Source organism: Oryzias latipes, chromosome 18 (assembly GCF_002234675.1).
Source record: "Oryzias latipes chromosome 18, ASM223467v1".
In the NCBI taxonomy this organism is placed as follows: Eukaryota; Metazoa; Chordata; class Actinopteri; order Beloniformes; family Adrianichthyidae; genus Oryzias; species Oryzias latipes.
The window spans coordinates 26,107,488-26,128,574 of NC_019876.2; the positions used below are offsets into that span (position 1 = coordinate 26,107,488).

At 44.2% G+C, this 21,087-nt stretch overlaps 1 protein-coding gene across 1 annotated transcript in view; it reads left to right on the forward strand.

Moving 5' to 3' along the window:
- LOC101174953 (arachidonate 5-lipoxygenase) overlaps nucleotides 1-21,087 on the forward strand; it is a 36,191-nt gene that overhangs the window by 1,881 nt on the left and 13,223 nt on the right. The window contains exon 2 of the mRNA XM_004080002.4: nucleotides 20,731-20,877. Within this exon, the coding sequence (XP_004080050.2) occupies nucleotides 20,731-20,877 (147 nt within the window). The remainder of the gene's footprint in view (nucleotides 1-20,730; nucleotides 20,878-21,087) is intronic.

The window sequence follows — 21,087 nt, forward strand, 5'->3', positions numbered from 1 at the left end:
AACACGACACGTCCCGGGATAGGCTCTGGCAGCCCCCTGACCCCGTAAGGGCACAAACAAATTAGAACAGTGGTTCTCAAACTTATTTTCTTGTTCCCCTCTTTTAAGGAGGAAAAATTTACCCTGCCCCCCCCCCCCCCCCCCCCCACACACACACACACACGCAGTGGAAAACTGACAAAATATGCCAAAACATTTATCTTCTATCCCGTTTTATCCCTTTCGGGGACACGGGGCTGCCGGAGCATATCCCAGCCACTCATGGGCGAAAGCAGGGGACCCCCTGGACAGGTCACAGTTGATCATGCACACTCACATTCACACCTATGGTGACCAATGAACCTATGAAGCACATTTTTGGATGGTGGGAGGAAGCCGAAGTCCCCAGAGAAGCCCACGCATGCACGGGGAGGACATGCAACTCAACACTAAAAGGTCCCCAGCCAGGACTTGAACCAGGGGCCGTGAGGTAAGAGCGCTAACCACTGCACCACCGTACAGCCCCCCCCCAAAAAAGAAAAAAAAACAAAACAAAAACATTGGACTTTAATTACCATATTGTCTCTGCGCCCCCCAAGGGAGGCGCGCCCCACAGTTTGAAACCCACTGGATTGGAAAATGAATGAATGAATGAATGAATGAATGATTGAATGAATGGATTTGCATATTCTATTGAAATATAATCATTACGAAATTATTGCACACACAACCACACAATGATGCAAGGCTCAGCTCTTCAAAAAAAAAATAATACAGACATCAGTCGCTTTGAGATTTCTTCAATCCTATTTCTTAAGTCGGGAGAATGACCAGAAAATGCGAACGGAATAAAATTAAGAGGTTTTATTGTCCCTAACAAAGAGCTCTAAGCAAAATAAAACAGATCGGTCTGGGTGTCCAAAATCAAGGCCTGCAATACGCCAGAGAATACAATCCGAATCACATGCAGCTTGTCTGGAGACAAAGAAACTTCCTTGAGTGCAGACTTTTAAACATGTGGTCAGAATCTACTCCCACGGAAGCAAGATGGCGGCTGTATCTCCACCTCTGGCCGCTCGAGATTGGCTGACAGAGGAGCCCGCCTACTTCCTTTAGTCCATACTTGAAATCACAGCATCTGGTCTCTGGGGGCAACCTCACAGGTGGACACGGTACGGAATCCCCATGGGTCCACCACAGGTGGCAGGAACTGTCACCGCAGGAAGTCGATCCCAGAGCTTTGTTCTCCACACATGAACGGACGCCTGAAGTGGTTCCCATAGCTACAATCAGTCCCAGAGATTAATGGGATTAATTTATGGCCCATGTCAGACCTACAACCAAATGGCCTTAGAAGATCAAAGAATCCCTTTCTTTCCCCTGACGGGGATGAGCGTGGAGCTGAAGTCAAAACCTTCTCACATATGCAACTTAAGGAAGCTTCTTCAAAGTTCAAAGGATGTTAAAGCACACACCTCAGCACATGACTAATATTCAATGTAATAAAAATTAAGACTGACAACCCTAATGAAATGACCAAAAATATAAATTCCTTCAATAGCAATGGAAGTACTTTTCTTGTATTAAATGAGTCATGTGACCAACAACCAGATGGCGATGCGCTTCTTAGTAGGATCTGGCGGTCTTGGGCGCTGCACAGCGGGCGCCACCAGAGGTCTCACAGCATCACAGCTCATCAGAGCGTGTCATGTGGAATTGTTGCTCCTCTGTAATATCACCGACCACCATTTACCAATATGGCTTCATCCGTAGCCCCTCCCACATGTAAGGAGCTGGCCGCTCCATGACCTGAAGAAGACGCTGACGTCTCCTTTGATAGATGATGATGAGCACCAGTGCCGTGGCAGAAATTTGACTGTATCTGCTGTCAATCAAAGTATTGTTCACCTCCATCACAATGCTTTTGAATGACTTATCGCATGAGTTGGTTTGTGTTTATTCGCTTTATTATGATTTGATAGAAACAGTGTCATTGGGAAATTGTATTCTTTTGACATTTCTAGAGTTTCAATAAGGTTTTGCACATATGTGTGATGGAAACACAGCTGACAACCTCCAAAGTTGGTTTTCAGTCCAGCTGAAACTCTAAACTCAGAGAGACGTTCAGCATCTTCACCCACTCACTCACTCAGAAAAATGGTGGCGTTCTGTTCATCCAAACAAACGCGCTCATTTCTCAGTCTTGTCATGTTTTTTTCAGAAACTAGGACACAGAAGAGATAAAACTGTCTTCTACCTCTCTTATAACAACCAAGTGAATAATGCTTATCCAGAGAATTTTACAAGACTAGTCTGAGACAAACAGCTGTTGGTTCATGACTCCTGCCAACTTGGACTGGGGAAATGTCCCTTCACTTTGCATTAACTCACTTTAATTATTGATCAAGTTGCTAATAACATGAAGTTCATGCTTTTTTTTTATGAACCATGGTTAAACTACAGCAGCCTTTAGATCTGCTCCTCCAAACTTTAACTTTTAAAATAATGTTGAGCTTACAGACGAGGTGTGTGTGTGGGGGATGGGGGGTATAGGGCTCATAGACTCATTCCAGCTGCTTTGTGGGAGTTTTTGATTCTTTCAGCACCAATGTTGGAGTCAAAATAACACCTCAAAAGTTCCACGCATTTTCCAAACCTACTTGAGGGTTGCTGGGGCCTATCCCCTCTGCCACAGACTTATCGCACATTTTGGTCAAAGGCGACTTTAATATTCATGTTCTTAACATGAAAGATTGATTTGCTTTGGAGTTCTGTGGCGGATCAGGAGGCCGTTCTGCTGGTTCTGATCACAGATGTTGATGTTTTCAACACGGTTGTGGGTCTTTCTCATCACTTGTGTGTTTTCTTTTGTGTGGTGGTTGTGCCTACTGCTCAAACGACAAATCTGACTCCAGTTCAGTTCAGTTGCAGGCTGTGGGATTATTACAGAGCATAACATGTTTTGGTTTGCTTCTTGAGGACAAAACTCCGTTTTTTTACACAGATGCAGCTAAGAAGGTGACAGAAGAAAAACTGTGTGGGGAAATTGACACGTACATTATGCAAAAACTGAACCAACTGAGCATCGCTACAACGCCACAGTTAGCCTGATTATTGTTGCTGATAATGTCCATTTATTAATGACCAGTGTGACTCCTCCCCCCAGGCAATCCAAACAGGAAGTACTTACTGGTTCCAAGAAGCCAAAATCCCATAGACTTCTATTGAGAAATAAACAGCTGTTACTCAGTCGTTCTATTAGTCAGACGAACCATTCTTCTTCTGATACCTTTTTCTTAACATGTTCTTGCTAATCCTATATATTTTTTTCGTGATATTTTTTACTTTATCACATCTTTTTCAAGTCATCAACTGTCAGATGCCTCAGTAAAAGCACTTGGCCCCCGCTGGCCCCCACCTCCAACGTTTGATGGACAGATTCTCCTGAGCCGCTTTCAGTTGAAGGACTGTGGACTTTGAACAAGCTTACTCCTGATTGGCATCAGAGCGACAGGCAAACTGTGGCAGAAGTGTGATGGTGTGGGGTTGGACTCCAGCTTCAGGACTTTCATAATTTTTGCCTATTAGCTGTTCGTAACCTTAAACTCAATAGAACTGGGTGGACAATGATCCAAACACTTCAGTAAGTTCACCTCTGAATGACAAAAATGAGGTTCTCCCAAATTTATCATGAGCTTAAATGTGTTTTTCATGCTGAGCAGACAGGGTTTCTTTTAATTCTGGGTGTCTTTTGATTATTGTAATTAGTTTATCATGAAGAATTAACAAAGAAGCAAATAAAAACAATGAAGACATCCGTCTTTTTGCTGCACTGTAGTGAAATCTTCTTTTAATTGAAAAACACTTTTTCCCTTTGACCGTAACGCTGCTGTTTTTCCATAAGTGAAGCTGTTTTCTGATAGAAAAGAGCTTCTTTCATTCCTCACTTGTATAACAGATGATGCATTTGCATCAGAGGGCAGTGGAAACATGGAAACAAGCAAAAACGGGCCTTTCTGAAAGGACCAGTGCGTTATGTGGATCAGATGTTCAGCTTCATTATGTCACACAGCAGGAGCAGGTCTTCATAAAAACCTGTTCCAACAACAAACCATTTGATTCTGCAGACCATGCATCTGTTCTCTCTGTTGCTTATTAGCTAAAAAATTTGATTAGAGATTCAAATCCTGTCCAGGAATAGAGCCTCTGACAGCGACGGCTTGTTTATTTGTTTGCATTCTCTGAGACCTTATTTTCATCTTACCTAACCCTGATCACAGAAGATTTGCCTCTTTATGTAACTTAATGATGAAGAAACCGCTCTTTGTGGAGTTGGTTTTGTGACCACAAGGTGTGAAGAAATAGGAAGAAAGACCAACTGTCAAAGCAGCTAAAGCTCACTTCACAAATGACAGGCCTGTCTCCCTCAACTTTCTCCTGGAAAAACCTTTTTAAAATTAGACTTTGCAAATTCAGTAATAAATATAATTGACTTGCAGACAGCCAGCACGATTTTAGAGTGAGCATCATTGGCTCCAATGGAGCTAACTGGAGCAAATAACTAATGTCATAGGAGAGAATAAAAATGCAGTTGGAGTTTGCATAGATTTGAAAAAAAAAAGCATTCAGTACAATAAATCATGATCTTCTAATTGATAAAACTGATTGACTTGGACCAGCTTTAGACTGGGTGAAAAGCTATTTGAGAGACAGGCAGCAATTTGTGAAAATGGGAGACCATAGCTCAACAGTTGTAGATATTGTTTGTGGTGTCCCTCAAGGATTAAGGATTGTTTTGAGAGAAATAATTTATTACTGAATCTGGATAGGACAAAAATCGTTTTTTCTGGCAACAATAATATAAAAGAGCAAATTAAGATAGAACTAGCAGGAGTGACATTGGCAACAGTAGCCGCGGTTACATGGGCAGAATATCTTGATCGGATCAATGGTCGGGTTAAAATTCACCCGTGCACATGGGCACAGAAAACTTTTTTCCGATTAGAACAAACGTTCCCATGGCTCACACAATGATTTGGGCATGCGCAGTAGTGTAAAATCACCCGGATGAGGAAATAGGTCCCGTTGTAAACAAACCGCTGCCACAAACAGGCAGCATGTGCAGCAGTTCCCAAATTCGAGACGATCTTCCAAACGTGCTTTTAATAATGTTATGAATATTATGAAGTGCCTGTTCGCTCATCGTTATATTTAATCCATGTGGTCAGTGCTGTTTTGTGGAAGAATTAAGATGGAAGAAGGCTTAGGGCAGGCTAACACGGGCTAACAACATGATTAGCCTGATGGACACAAAATCCAGGACCATGCGAGAAACGCAGCAATCTGCGTCTTGGCTGCGCGTAAATGTCTGGGAATAACATCAGCCTTTATTTTGTCGGGACACAACTGGAAACACAAATCCACGTGATTGTTTGAACCGTTTCTAAGGACTGGGCAACATTTATTTCTGCTCTGAAAAGTTCACACACTGCTCCAAAGCCACTCTGTGAGCTAGCAGCCCGAGCTCTGTTCGAACACGGTTCCTGCTGAGTCCTGCAGCCGCTAACCCAGAGCGGCGGGACGGATCGCAGTATGAATTCTCCCACACATAACAAAACAACAAAACGCACACTTAACAAGCATCCTCCTCCCATCAGACACAAAATTATTTATCCAGCTCCTCTGCTCACTCGGGTGCCAGTGGACCGAGTGAGCGTCGGGGGGCACGAAGCGCTCCTGCCCCGCATCTCCCTCGTGAGGGGTGTAAGCGAGGGGAGAGCCAGCGGGGTGAGAGCGGAGCGGCGCTTTACACGGGGCGTCCGCAGAGCAGCTGGTATGCCCCGTATGAGCTCCAAAGCTTTCTCTCAGCGAAACACCGTCTATCCATGACGTAAACCAGAGCAGTAGTGACACACAATCGGAATGACCGTTTACATACTCCACGATCGGATAAATGATCGGTATAACCCACCTATCTCGATCGGAAAGAAATTCTGATCCAAAAGAGTCTGATCGGGGCAGAGTATTCCGAACGGCGCGTTTACATGACGCATTTTCTTTCCGATCAGGCGTTCTTTCCGATTACTTTTGCCCATGTAAACGCTGCTAGTGAATCATTTCAAACTCCTGGGGGTGACTTTAGATGACAAGTTTTCCTTGAAACAGCACCTCAGCACTGTACATGGCCAAAGAGAAACGCATTCTAAACCAAGGTGCAGTAAGAATTATTCATAATGCAAGTTATCGACATCACACTATAAGTTATGTCTAAAATCAGAGATTCTAAAGCTTTTGGATCTAATAGAACACAGAATACTACAAATGATTTACAAAGCAGGACGGAATTTACTACCAGTACATTTACAATTAATGTTTTCTGACGGATTGGGAGGTTATAGTTTGAGGAAAGAAAATAAATTTAGAGTGCTGAAGTCACGCACAGCTAAAAAGGGCTATTGTATAATAATATATGGAGTTAAGTTATGGAACAGTCTGAATTATACGCTCCGGTTGAGCAACAGTATAAACAATTTAAGCAAAAACATAAAAGATTTCAGTAAATATAGTCACGAAGAAGAATGATAAATGTAACTGAGTTACACAGGTTGTTATTTGTGTAGGTGCTAGTTTATCCCTTGTGCTATCCTAGGCACTTTAACATTGGGAGTTGGGTCATCTAGACCCACTAGACAGTGCTCTGAACCTTTTTTCTTCAATGATTTGTGATCTTCACTGGTGTCCATGGATTACATGAAATCTTTCCACCTTTATCCACCTTTGTCATGGTAGGGAGAACACGTCAATGGAAGGGTGGTGTCATGGTTGGAGTTTCTTTTGTATTGTTTTTTGCTTTCCGTTTTGGTCTGTCATGATTGAGTTCTGTTTCCTGTTTTATTTTGAAAGGTTTCCTGTCTTGTCATGTTTGAGTTTTACTTCCTTTGTCCCAATCTGTCCTGATCATGTTCACCTGTGTCTTGTCTGCCCTGTCTGTATATAAGTCTTGTCTCTGCCTTCCTTTTGTGCTGGTCCATTAATGTCATTAATGACTCTTTGTCCCTGACTCCCTTCTGCCTTTTTCATGCTATGCCACAGTAAGTTTAGTTGTAGTTTTGGTTTCCTGCTCTGCAGTGCTTTTTGTTAGTCATTAAACCCTTTGTCCTGGAACCGTGTGCTCCCGTCTCTGCATTCTGGGTCCTTCACGCTACCACAGCCCCCCCCAACCTGACAGAATGGACCAGCCATATTTTTTCCTGGACCCAGCAGAGCGAGACATGCGGTTACTGGAGGCCTACTGCCTGGAAGCACCGAGGACAAGGTCTTACTGGGATTTTGACCAGGCCCAGTTCTCCACTTTTGCCCCCCATGCCATGAGGGGGGGGTCGTCGCCGCCGCCACCGTCCCCTTCAACATCCCATTCCTGTTCCGGAGGTGGTCCTGCACGCACCACAACCCGTTCCAGAGGTGGCCCCGGATGCACCCCAGTCCCTTCCTGTTCGGTGGTGGTCCCGGATGCACCACAGCCTGTACCGGTGGTGGTCCTGGATGCACCCCGACCCGTCTCTGCTCCCAGGGGGGTGCCGGCTGCACCCCGACCCGTCCCTGCTCCCAGGGGGGTGCCGGCTGCACCCCGACCTGTCCCCGCTTCCATGGTGGTGCCTGAAACACACCGACCCATCCCTGCTCCCAGGGGGGTGCCGGCTGCACCCCGACCTGTCCCCGCTTCCATGGTGGTGCCTGAAACACACTGGCCCGACCCGCCGGAGCTCGACGATTGGCCCAACACTGACTTTGCCACGCTGTTCCCTGACTCCATGCCTGACCCCCCCCGGCTGACTCCATGCCTGACCCCCCCGGCTGACTCCATGCCTGACCCCCCCGGCTGACTCCATGCCTGACCCCCCGGCTGACTCCATGCCTGACCCCCCGGCTGACTCCATGCCTGACCCCCCGGCTGACTCCATGCCTGACCCCCCCGGCTGACTCCATGCCTGACCCCCCGGCTGACTCCATGCCTGACCCCCCGGCTGACTCCATGCCTGACCCCCCGGCTGACTCCATGCCTGACCCCCCGGCTGACTCCATGCCTGACCCCCCCGCTGACTCCATGCCTGACCCCCCGGCTGACTCCATGCCTGACCCTGACTCCATGCCTGACCCTGACTCCATGCCTGACCCTGACTCCATGCCTGACCCTGACTCCATGCCTGACCCTGACTCCATGCCTGACCCTGACTCCATGCCTGACCCTGACTCCATGCCTGACCCTGACTCCATGCCTGACCCTGACTCTATGCATGACCCTGACTCCATGCTTGCCCTCTTGGTGGGCAACTTGACTGACCCACCGGCCGACTGCTGGCAGAACCCAGTCTTAGCCATACTCGCCCCAGACTATATGCCAGACCCGCCTCGTCTGCCATGCAGGACTGCGCGGGCTCCCGGCCGTCCTCCGGACCTGCCTAGCCGGACAGCGCGGGCTCCCGGCCGTCCTCCGGACCTGCCTAGCCGGACAGCGCGGGCTCCCGGCCGTCCTCTGGACCTGCCTAGCCGGACGGCGCGGCCTCCCGGCCGTCCTCCGAACCTGCCTCGCCGGACAGCGCGGCCTCCCGGCCGTCCTCCTGACCTGCCTTGCCAGACAGCTTGGCCTCCCGGCCGACCTCCGGACTCTTCTCGGCCTCGCTGGAGTGCCAAGCCCGGCCTCCCTGTACTTTGTGGCCTATCTAAGTTCGTCTCACGGGCCCCCTCCTCCTTGGTTGACTTCTGGAACCTCTGTGCGGTTCCTTGAGGGGGGGGGGGTACTGTCATGGTTGGAGTTTCTTTTGTATTGTTTTTTGCTTTCCGTTTTGGTCTGTCATGTTTGAGTTCTGTTTCCTGTTTTATTTTGAAAGATTTCCTGTCTTGTCATGTTTGAGTTTTACTTCCTTTGTCCCAATCTGTCCTGATCATGTTCACCTGTGTCTTGTCTGCCCTGTCTGTATATAAGTCTTGTCTCTGCCTTCCTTTTGTGCTGGTCCATTAATGTCATTAATGACTCTTTGTCCCTGACTCCCTTCTGCCTTTTTCATGCTATGCCACAGTAAGTTTAGTTGTAGTTTTGGTTTCCTGCTCTGCAGTGCTTTTTGTTAGTCATTAAACCCTTTGTCCTGGAACCGTGTGCTCCCGTCTCTGCATTCTGGGTCCTTCACGCTACCACAGCACCCCCAACCTGACAGGTGGAGTTACTGTGTTGTTGTGTATTATTGGTCAGGATGACAGCGGTTGGGTGTTGAGGTTCCAGTGGAAAGAATTATGGACAGGGAACGGATACGAATGGTAAAGCAAGTCTTTTTTGTAGATCTGTGTGCGTGCATGGTGATGTGGGTAGATGTTGATAACAATGAAAGGCTTGTAATGCCAGCGCTGATGTAGATTATTCTGTATACATTTAAGGTACATTGTTAGGGTTAGGATTAAAAAAGTTTTACTCTATTTCAAACTATATATTGATGTTTATTTTTATTTACAATACAGTAACCCCCTTGCTATAACGCGGTTTCTTTTCACGGTTTCGCTACTTCACGGATTTGCATCGTGCATTGTGTTCTGCATTCTGATTGGCTAAAAAGTCACTCCGCTTCTTCTCTACCTGTGCGTCAATAACGTTGCAGTTTAATATGTACACGTACGTAAATCAGATTGCCAAATTTACATTATGTACGTGCAAATTCTCTTGCAATTTCGAGTTTCTCTAAAACCCATAGAAAAAAGAGCAACAACAACTGCCTATCACTATGTTCTTCCCCCGAACAAACACACCTGCACCGCGGGCTTCAACAGAAGAAAACACTGCAGAGCGGAGTCAGGATGCAGCGGCTCAGTCTGAAGAGCAGTGAAATACACCTGACTCACTATTTGTCCGGCTGTACTTTGTATTTTTTTCATAATCATTTTAAATTTTCTCCCGTTTAATCCAATTACTCGGGTCGCGGTGGGTGGGGCTAATCTCCACAATTTGAAGCCTTCTGTTCACATTGATGATTAAAATTATTATTTGACAATACAGTACAGAAGTTGTTTTTAAAGTACTTTTATTTGTGAAACAAATGCTCGAGCCTGTAAAATGGTTTGTTCTTTCTTTTCAATGTATAATAGACTATTTAATTGTATATTAATTGTAAGAAGAAAAAAAAGGTTTCTACTTCACGGATTTTGGCAATCAAGGGTTCTTTTTGGAACGTAACCCCCGCGAAAAACAAGGGTTTACTGTATAGTTTATTTTTGGCTTTAGGATTTCTGTTACCATTGCAGTTGGGAAAATGAAGAAATAGTCCAGTCGTCTAACAAGCATTGAGTTTTGATCCAAATTACTGTTTAAAAAAAAACATCAAATGAATGAGGATTGAAATTGTTTATCTCAACTAAAAAAAAAGTCTTGAGCTTCACTCCCAGCAATAGCAGGTCAGTTTTGATGCATTGTATTGTGGGCAATTATGCAGCAAAGCGATGAGACTACAACATTCAGAGGGTGTGGAAACTGGAGAGCGGATAAAACGGAAACGCATTCTCAAACACACTGAAGCAATAGACCTTTTTCACACTTCCGCATTTTTCGACCGGAAATACGTCAATGACGTGTAAAACAACTTCCTGTTAGCGTAGCAGCAGATATGAAGAATGGCAGAGTCGAAGAGTTGCAGTCTCTGTTGCGTTCCAGGCTGTTCGTCTTCCAACCAAAAACAGCCTTACCTTTCATTTCATTATTTTCCTGTGGATCCAAACCTGAAACCCAAATGGATATAGGCGATCCGAAGAGATGAAGGGCATAGTTTTAATGTAAACACAGGTAGCACCCTCTGCTGCCGGCACTTACTAACTTCGCTCCGGGATTGTGGTGCGGCTGCGTCGTTCGTCGCCTGAAGAGTGGTGTTGCCCCGAGTATTTTCCCTTGGAACAACTTTACTGATCCTTTGAGAAGGGAGTCAGAATATGACAGAACCTCAAACGTCAGGCTATGCAGCTAAGCTGTGAAGATACTAGCGACATGGTGGCTAAGCTAAGACAGTAAAGATGGATCACGACTACGTGACACACCCACCTGCAGGTAAGGTTGTTCATAATGTGTTTGGTTAACGTTAGTCAACTATGTGTACCGTTATTGGATACATGCATTTCTACCTGAACAAATTAATATTTATAATAAAAGATGTTCATGCTCTCACCTATTTTAATTACATGTATTTAATCACTTTTGAGCATTTTGTCATTTTGTAATTTCCTTAACAAAAATAAATGAAATGTATTTGTAATTAAATACTTAACATACTTTTCAAAACATGATTACTGTGTTGTGTTGAAAGGTAGCATTAATATATTAAGACTGATTTTTAATTTCTTTATCTTCACAGGTGCTCTGGATGAGGCTTTGGATTACATCCATGACTTAGAAGCCAAGTTCCTTTGCTGGAGCCAGGAGACGATGTCATGGCGGACAAAAGTTCCTCGTTCAAGACCTCCTAACTGACATTGGATCTAAGATCATCATTCCACCTTTTAAGCTTTCAACTCAATTCAGCAAGGAGGAAACAGAACAAACCGCAGCCATCACCCGCCTCAGAATTATGGTGGAAAGAGTGATCAGTAGGATAAAGTCCTTTCACATCAGGAACTCTCTGTGCCGCTCACACTGATGGGCAGTGTGAATCAGATCTGGCTTAACCGCCGTGTTTTGGCAAATTATCATGGACTTTTTTGTTTTGAAGAGTGAATTAATGTTTGGTATGTAAATAATGTATAATGTGCAAATAGTATGGAAAAATCTAGTGTTTCCACATATTCTTAAAATCTAATTAAATATAATTGTTATATTCGTAATGTTTTTCTGTTGAAATGTGACTGACTACACAAAAAAATTAGATGAACAAATAAAACAATTTTGGTCAAAATTGTGCCTCGTTTAATTTTTTGGTATGCAAATAACATCAAACATTTACAATAAAAAATAACATTACAGATCAACAGTAAGACAGAAGGCTGAACTGATTGTTAAAGACAAGATAAGTGTAATTTAAGGTATGCATTCATGCATTTGCCACAATATATATCCAAGTTCTCTTTCATTCCATCTCAGAAACCCATCCAACACAACCATGAGAGGTTGGGGCTGCACCTGGCATAATCTGCTTCCAGATGCCATCATATGGATCTGGCTGTGGTCCTACACAAGAGAAACACAACACACAAAAGTTAGACATAAGTGCATAACTACATTTCAATTTAATTCATTATATCTGCTGTAACCATAATTTGGTTAGTCATAAGATTAAAAAAAAACAAACTTAACTTGCTCACAAAGCAACAAAAAGTTAATCACCTGTATGCCTTGTACAGTGTGGACCTCTGACCGTCCCTGCCAACTGTTTTGGGTTTTTGCACCACCAGCTCACTAACCGGTTCAGGATGGATTCCCTTATAAGTAAAAGGCAGAAAGCAATTAAAGTCTGTAGTAACTACTTGGGGTGTTTTTATAATAATTTAGAGTTGTTATGGATACACATACGTTCTTAAAAAATAATGACAATATGATCACAAACCCACCTGTGCCATCTTTGCAAGCCACTCGTGCAGGCCAGGGGGGTGGAGCAGCCTGCAGACCCAGCTATGAATAATGTGCGGTCTGGAACAGGATGGCAACTATGTGATTGCAAAATCCTTTACCAGCCACACAACTGCAGAAGAAAGCTTTCAGGTTGGCACTTTCTGCATCCAGTGATATCTAGACACAATAAATTATATAGGTTAAAATTAGGACATACTTATGTTGCTACATCAATGTTCAGAATGACATGAAACTATAACTGTCAGTAGGGTGACCAGATTTGAGTTTGTAAAAAAGAGGAGTGAAGTGAGTTTGTGAGATATTTCATCGAGAGTAATTGGTGTTCAGAGCTGCATACATGAAGCAAATATAATTACATTTCATCTATGTTCAATGTTATTTTATTATATAAGTATCAAAAGAGAGGACATGTCCAGGAAAAGAGGACTTCTGCTCACCATACTTTCAGAAAAATAATACTAGTAAGTGAAGAATGTGCCGCAACCGCAGCAAAATGAAGACGCATTTGGGCAACTTAACATTTCTTATTTACAGCTTCACCAAATTTTTGGGTGTTATGTTAATCTCATGCCTTTTCACTTAAACATACACACAACATATTCACTGCGATGCCTTATATTACAAATTAATAACACCAGGATTTACAGTTGACGTAAACACACAGAGTTACCGGTGATGCGGCTATGGCTAAAGCTAGCTGAAGCTTACCTTGGTAATGGTGGATAAACTCTTCGTGGACGAATTTATATCCCATGTCCAATTTGTTTCCTTTAGTGGACGATTGCATCTTCACACTCTTCATCACATCGGTGCTGGTGAACTTCGGAACACAACTCAGGCTCTTCGAAAACACTCTAGGCTCTGCCATTCCTCCGCCAGCGAAGCACAAACCGGAACTAGGTTTACACGTTGATGACGTACTTCCGGTTTTTGCGAAAAAGGTCTATAGCGGTTCTATACTAACTAACTCCCCAGGCGAGTAACCCCCCCCCCCATACACACACAGACACAGACACAATTTGACAACATGCTTATGTGCATCAATTTTATAAACTGGTCTTACAGGGGTGTCAAACTGAGTTGCACAGGGAGCCTAAATCCATAACACACTTTAGGTCGTGGGCCAAACAAGATAAACATTTAATGAACACACTAAAGCTAAACTTTTAAAACTTTTAAATCTTTAAAACTTAACTTTTTGTAACATAAATATGAATAAAAAAGGAATATGAATCCAGAAAATCAAATCAATTAATTAACCTTAAATAACGCATATTTTGCTTTCCATAAAAATATATTCTGTCATAATTATACAAATATGAACATGCTGCAAAACAAGACAAACAAAGCCTGGAAATATTAATAATGAGAAATGACTTGTCATGGTGCCTCTGGCAGTCTCTCCTCCCCATCCCCTCTGTGCTCTGCTCTCCTGATTGGAACAAGCTGTGGACACTCACCTCATCTTCTGCCAGCCCTCTTAAGGAGATCCAACTCCAGCATTCAGCGCCACTTCGTTGCTCCTAATGGTCCATTACCACGAGTGTCCACCTGGAACTATCCTCTCCAGAACAGCCAGATCCGACTCTATCCACGCCACAACTTCTGTCACACTACTACTCCAGCAACGCCACAACCCCTGCCTCGTTTCGTCTCCAGCCACGAACTCGAAAAGACTCACGAACTTGAAAAGATTCATATACCTATCCGTTCTGGAAAATAAATCCTTTTTGTTCCAAAATACATTTTCTGAATTTTCTTCCGGGTTGCAGCGTCTGCTACGTTACTCGTATCATGACAGAACAAACTGGCCAAACTCCAGACCCAGCTGACCCGGAAGGACTCTGCCTTACTGTCTCCCAGCAGGGAATCATTCTGGGTCGCCAGGCCGATGCTTTAACCCAGATGGCCTCGGCTCAACAAGATCTTTTTCCTTGTCTAGACGGACTATCCCAAACCCTGATGAAATTAACGGGACAATTCTCCGCTAATCCTGCAGCTACCGCTCCACTTCCGGTTCCCAACTTCTGGCTTCTGGAACTTCTGGCTCCAACCAGAACCGTTTCATGGTGATGTAGACACTTGTGGAGGTTTCCTCCTTCAGTGTCAATTACTTTTCCAGCAAGCACCCAGGTATTACCAATCTGACCACAGTAAGGTTACCTTAATCGTAAATTCCCTAAGAAACAAGGCTTAACAGTGGGCTCAAGCGTTTCTCGCCTCCTACCCCATCTCTCATGTTTCCTTTGACCTGTTTATTGGAGAATTCCGATTAGTGTTTGACCAACCTCGTAAAGAGGAGGAGGCCTTGGGTCGTTTGTTAAGCCTCAAACAACGCAACCATTCGGTTAGTGACCATCTAATCGATTTCCGTATCCTGGCGGTTGAAGCTGGTTGGCCTGACGTTGCATTAAAAGGCATTTTCTATCAATCCCTAAAAGATCATTTGGTGTTCCCAACCAGAGAATCACTCTTTTGAAGATCTTGTCTCCGCAGCCCTACGATCTGATGTCCGTCTCCGGGAGAGACAGATAGAATGCAACCGAGACGAGCGGAAACCCCGCTCTAACTCCCCCCTACATACGCTGTCTCAGGATTCTCCTCTACCACCGTTTTTATTGAAGGGGACCAGAGCAGGCAGGAGGATGCCAGCCAGAATCTTGACACCAGGGGGTGTGGAGGCAGACTTGTGGGTGACGAGCAATTGGAGGAGGAGGTATACGGAGTAGAATCCAGAGCTCATAGAGGGGCGGGGCACCGACTCCAGAATGTGGAAGTGTATAACAGAGATTGCAGCAGAGGAGATATCTTGCTACTGAATTCCTGAGGCGAGACTTGGCGGCAAGGAAAAGACGATCACAGAAAGGTGAGTCAGTAAAAGCAGCTCAGGAGAAAGCTTGAGGACTTGGTCCGTAATGAACGGCACGAATAACGACAGGCAGGTGACTGCAGACTTGGTGGAGCAGAAATCCAGATTTGTTGAAGAGCTGCAGACTGGAACACAGAGCATGAGAGGCTGGTAGTCAAGTAGTAGACTAAACGTTCCGGCGAAGGACGAAGCTGTGTGACAGCAATATATGTTTTATTATACCATGGTCCGGGTGAATACTAGACTCTGATTGGCTGCTGGATGTGGATTAAAAAGTGTTATACCACAGTAGCTGCGTTTACATGGACAAAAGTAATCAGAATGAACGCCTGATCGGAAGGAAAATGCGTCATGCAAGCACGCCGTTTGGAATACTCTGCCCCGATCAGACTCATTCAGATCAAAATTTCTTTCCGTTTGAGATAGGTGGGCTATGCCAATTGTTTATCCGATCATTGTTCATGTAAACGGTTCATTCTGATCGTGGGTCACTACTGCTCTGGTTTTACATCATGCATAGACAGTGTTTTCGCTCCATAGAAAGCTTTGGAGCGAAAACAGGACCGACCGGCTGCTCCACGGACGCCTCCGTACTCGCCCTGGGGGGGGGCTCCTCGCCTCTCCTTTCCCTCTTTCTGTGGAACTGCCATCTAGCCAGCCGTCATTCGGATCTGTGGTGACAAATGAGCCGTTCCTGAATTTCTAGTGCTCTGGCATTCTTAGCTTTAGGGGAAGTGAGCAAACACGGCTAAAATCCATTTCCAGTTTTCCAAATAAGTTTAAAACACTGAAAAGTCAAATGAATGATTGAAGTAAAAAATATACACTGTTTTTATATTAATCAAATAAAAATGTATTATGAAAAAAGGATGAGATAAGATAAGGTGCGTATAAACATACTCCAAACCATGTAGCCTGTTTTTTATGTCAATTGTAAACGTAATTTAATTTTTCACATGTGGACATGTTATGATATATGAGCGGCCGTGGTGCAGCGGTAGAGCGGTCGACCCACGATCGTAATATTGCAGGTTCAATTACCGCGTTGCACGCCCATGAGTCGAAGTGTCCTTGGGCAAGACACTGAACCCCATCTTGCCTCTGGTCGGAGGTTGGCGCCTGTGTTCGGCAGCGGAGCCGCCACCAGTGTGTGAATGTGTGGGGGCATGGGTGAATGGGTCTGTGACTGTAATGCGCTTTGGGCCTTGTAGGTAGAAAAGCGCTAGATAAGTATACGCCATTTACCATGTATGATTTTTGAGAATGAGTACAAACACTTCATAATGAAATATAGAAGTGTAGACTTGATTTAAATGTCCAATACTGTTTGGTATTTGTCACAATATACAGTAGCATCTTCTGACAGAGATGCTATGTTTGAGACACTGTAGTTCAAGATTTTGCCATAATCCACACCAGCAGCTACTTTCATTCTCTTAAGGACTATTTTGGCTACTTAGAGAATCATTTCCAGGCACTTTTACTGTAGAAAATTGGATTTATTCATGTTTGAAATCCCAAATATTTTACATGTTCACAAAGTCCAATTGTCGTTTTCTAACAGAGATGCAATGTTCGAAACAGTAGCTGCGTTTACATGGAAAAATTTACTGGAATGAACGCCTGATCGGAAGAAAAATGCGTTATGTAAACACGCCATTCGGAATACTCTGCCCCGATCAGACTCGTTCGGATCAAAATTTCTTTCCGATGGAGATAGGTGGGTTATGCCGATTGTTGATCCAATCGTGGAGCATGTAAACGGTTCATTCCGATCGTGGGTCACTACTGCTCTGGTTTTACATCATGCACAGACGGTGTTTTCGCTCCGGAGAAAGCTTTGGAGCGAAAACAAGCCGCCTCCGCACTCTGCCATCGGCCCGAGGGCTCCTCGCCTCTCCCTTCGCCTCCTTCTTTGGAACTGCCATCTAGCCAGCCGTCATTCGGATCTGTGGTGACAAATGAGCTGCTCCTGAATTTTTAGTGCTCTTGCATTCTTAGCTTTAGGGGAAGTGATCCCCTTCCAGTTTTCCAAATAAGTTTAAAACACTGAAAAGTCGAATGAATGATTGAAGTAAAAAATATACACTGTTCTTATTTTTTTCAAATCAAAATGTATTATGAAAAAAGGCTGAGATAAGATAAGGTTTGTATAAACATACTCCCAACCATAGCCGGCTTATTTATGTTAATTGTATGTAAATTAAATGTAATTAAATTTTTCACATGTTGACATGTCATGACGTATGACCATGTTGGCTACTCAGACAATCATTTCCAGGCACTTTCTTTACTTTTACTTTACTTTGTGGACCCATGTACACGGTTGAATTCTAATCCGATCGAAACATTTTGCACATGCTTGTCGTGGTCTGAGTTCGTTGTGTCTTGTTTTTCGATTTAGTTCTTGTTCTGTCTTGTTTGGTTCTATTTCCTGTTTTATTTTGAAATGTTTCCTGTCTTGTCATGTTTCTTGAGTTTTACTTCCTTTGGTCCCCATCTGCCCTGATCGTGTTCACCTGTGTCTTGTCTGCCCTGTCTGTATATAAGTCTTGTCTCATCCTTCCTCCTGTGCTGGTCCATTACCTTTGTCATGGTGTTCATGTCTCCATGTTTCTAGCCACGCCACAGTAAGTCTTGTTTTGTTTTGTAATCCTGCTCGGCAGCGCCTTTTGTTTGTTTTTGTTATTAAACCCCCTAGTCCTTGAACCGTGTGCCTCCGCCTCTGCATCTGGGTCCTACCGGCTCTCGAGCCACCCCGCACCGTGACAATGCTAGTGATATACCACGCCTAAAAAAGTAGTTCCAGTCACATAGCATAAATTTTCTGTATCACTGCGCCGGCTTCTCTAAAACGAACTTTATAGCTTCATCTGTTCAAACAACCAGTAAGAGGAGAACTTTATCTCTGAACTGATGCTTTATTTAACCCATCGGGACGGGACGATCAGCACATACATAAGACCTCAGAGCTCTCAGTCCAGAAAAGCGCAGTTAGCTAAGATACTGCGCAGGACCCTCAAGCTCCCAGGCCTCTGGTAGAGGACTCGAGCTTGGAGGAGAAACCACCCGCGGAGGGTGAGAGGGGCGTTTTTTTTTTTTTTTATATATGTGTGTATATATATATATATATATATATATATATATATATATATATATATATATATATATATATATATATATATATATATATATATTGCCTTATTATACCCAAGTCTTGACTGCAGCAGTGGTGCGGCGCCTTGTCATGTTACAAGGCGCTGCACAACTTAGCAAATAGTCCACTTTTCGTGAAAAAAGGATCCAAATCAGAAAAAAACAAGAATTTAGGACTAAAAACTGGTTAACATTTATTTCTTTTGTAAGTGACCATGGTATAAGCATGTTGATGGCCTTCGAAGTAAGCATTATCACTTTTGAACGCACTTCGCAGAAGCAACCGTCCGACTCGATGGCTTCCACATCGGCCATTAACCCTTACAAATATGTGGTGGTCCCACCAAGGCAGGTGAAAAACCTGTCAGGCCGCAAGAACCACACAAGGTTTCGCGTCTAAAAATATACTGTTGCAGCTGCTCTCTAACGTAGGTCAGGATGGAGCAGAACTCAGCTATGCTAACTGGCAAGGTACTAGTGCCTGTTGTCTATACTGTTTTAGCAGGCTAAAAAGTGAGCTGACCTGTGCCCCATACACCACTCGACCCCAGTCAGCTGTTGTTTCAGGAGGCCCAAAAAAATGGCAAAGTCCAACATCCTCAGATTAACCATTTATTTGGCCTTTTTAGAATTACACAGAACAGACCAACATTGTAAATCTCTTTACTGGAGATACCCAACTCACTCATGGTTTCAACAAAGCAAACGGAAAACTCCCACAATGCACTCCTGCCAGGGACAGGATAGTCACACCGACAGGTTCACTACAATACTTTAATGATTACTACACAAAATAACCCAACTCAAAACTCCTCAAAATATAACCTAAAATGTCCGAGGTGTGGATGGGACTTAGCTAGTGCAGTCGACGAGATCCCCCCCTCGGGTCTGAGCTCCAGCGCCGTCTGACTCCCCGGGTATGGCTGTGCCGGCGGCGAATGAAATAATGTGCCAAAGATTGCAGTGTCCAAAGGCAGTACCGTGAGTGGAGCAACGGCAACTGGCTCACTCCTACTCCCAGCCCTATTCTTCCTCCAGGAGGCACCTAGCCCCCCCTCCTTGCATTAAAAAACAACTCTACTGTCACAGTCTGTCTTCACCGCCGGCAGCCCTAACCAGCAGCGAACGGCGCCCTCCCCCCAAGGATTGAGTGGCCGGCTACTCTGGCGAGATGCGCCTCTCGGAAGCGCCCTGCAGCCTTTCCTTTATCAGTTCATTCCAATCAGTCATCACGATTTCACAAAATCCCGGTAATAAATTGGGTTGGCGTAAACACCGTTCCACATGGGTAAACTTTAAAACCATCATTTTTTCCAGAGTGGCTTTCTATGATGCTCGAGGAGTTAGGAGGCGATAGGCCGAAATCCCCAAGGAGGGGTTTAAATTTGTAACTACTACCAAAGGTGACTATTTTGAAATTTCGTGATGGTGGCCATTTCCTGCGGTCAAAGTTGAACAAAACGTTGTTGTGGTTGAAGACTTATCCTGGCGGCATATCTGTAAAATTTCGTGACGATCGGTCCAACAAGTTTTTTTTTTTTTTTTTTTTTTAAACTCTGCCACAAAATGTCCTGTAATAATTTTGAAACTTCCATCGCGTATCCTCGACACGTGTGCTTTGGTTAATTTAGTGGGTTTGGAACAATTTTTTTGAGCTCCAAAAAAAGATTTTGTCCCCAATTTTTGGTGAGTTGTTGAGCTTGTGGTGGGGGCGACATTTTTCCTCAAACCCCCGTGACAGTCCACCCATTCCTTTTTATGTTTATTTATCAAATAATATTACAAACTATGTTGAGGCAGAGGTTTGTCCAAACCCTAAAAACATGGGACATAATGAAAGGTAGCTCGACCTTCAGGTCAGTCCATGCAGAAGCCTCAAATCAGGGGCGTCAGCATCCTGCTGCGGTTTTTCACGTGTGTTTTGACATATTTTCCAAACTCAAACAACTCATCTACTTAAAGCTAATTGTTTTATTGCCAATCTGTTTGACATGTTAATGTTTTAAACACTGAGAAAACATCAGACAAACATGTGGAATAATATTTATTGTTTAATCATTTCCAGCCTGTTGTCCCCATGAGACCGTCCCAGAGTTGTGAGCATGCTCCATGTGTTTATGTGTGTCCTCAGATGGAGGTCTATACTGTAACCGTGGCAACTGGAACATCAGAATATTCGGGCACCAACAACTACATCTATGTGACCTTGGTTGGGGAGAATGGGGAGAGCAAGCGCACCCTGCTAGACAACCCGGGCCTGGACTTCCGCCGAGGAGCTGTGAGTGTCAGAAACTGCGGTCTCATCGGTTCAGATTGGAGTCCATCACTTCCACAGGGATGAAGGTGTAAGGTCAAACATTCTAGACTGCTGTCGATCCCAGACAGATGAAGTCCAGGTCGGATACAGAAATGCTGGAAGAACTTTATGTGAATGAGGATGAATCTTACAGAAATCTAAACCTGAGCATGTTTCATGTGTTTAGACACC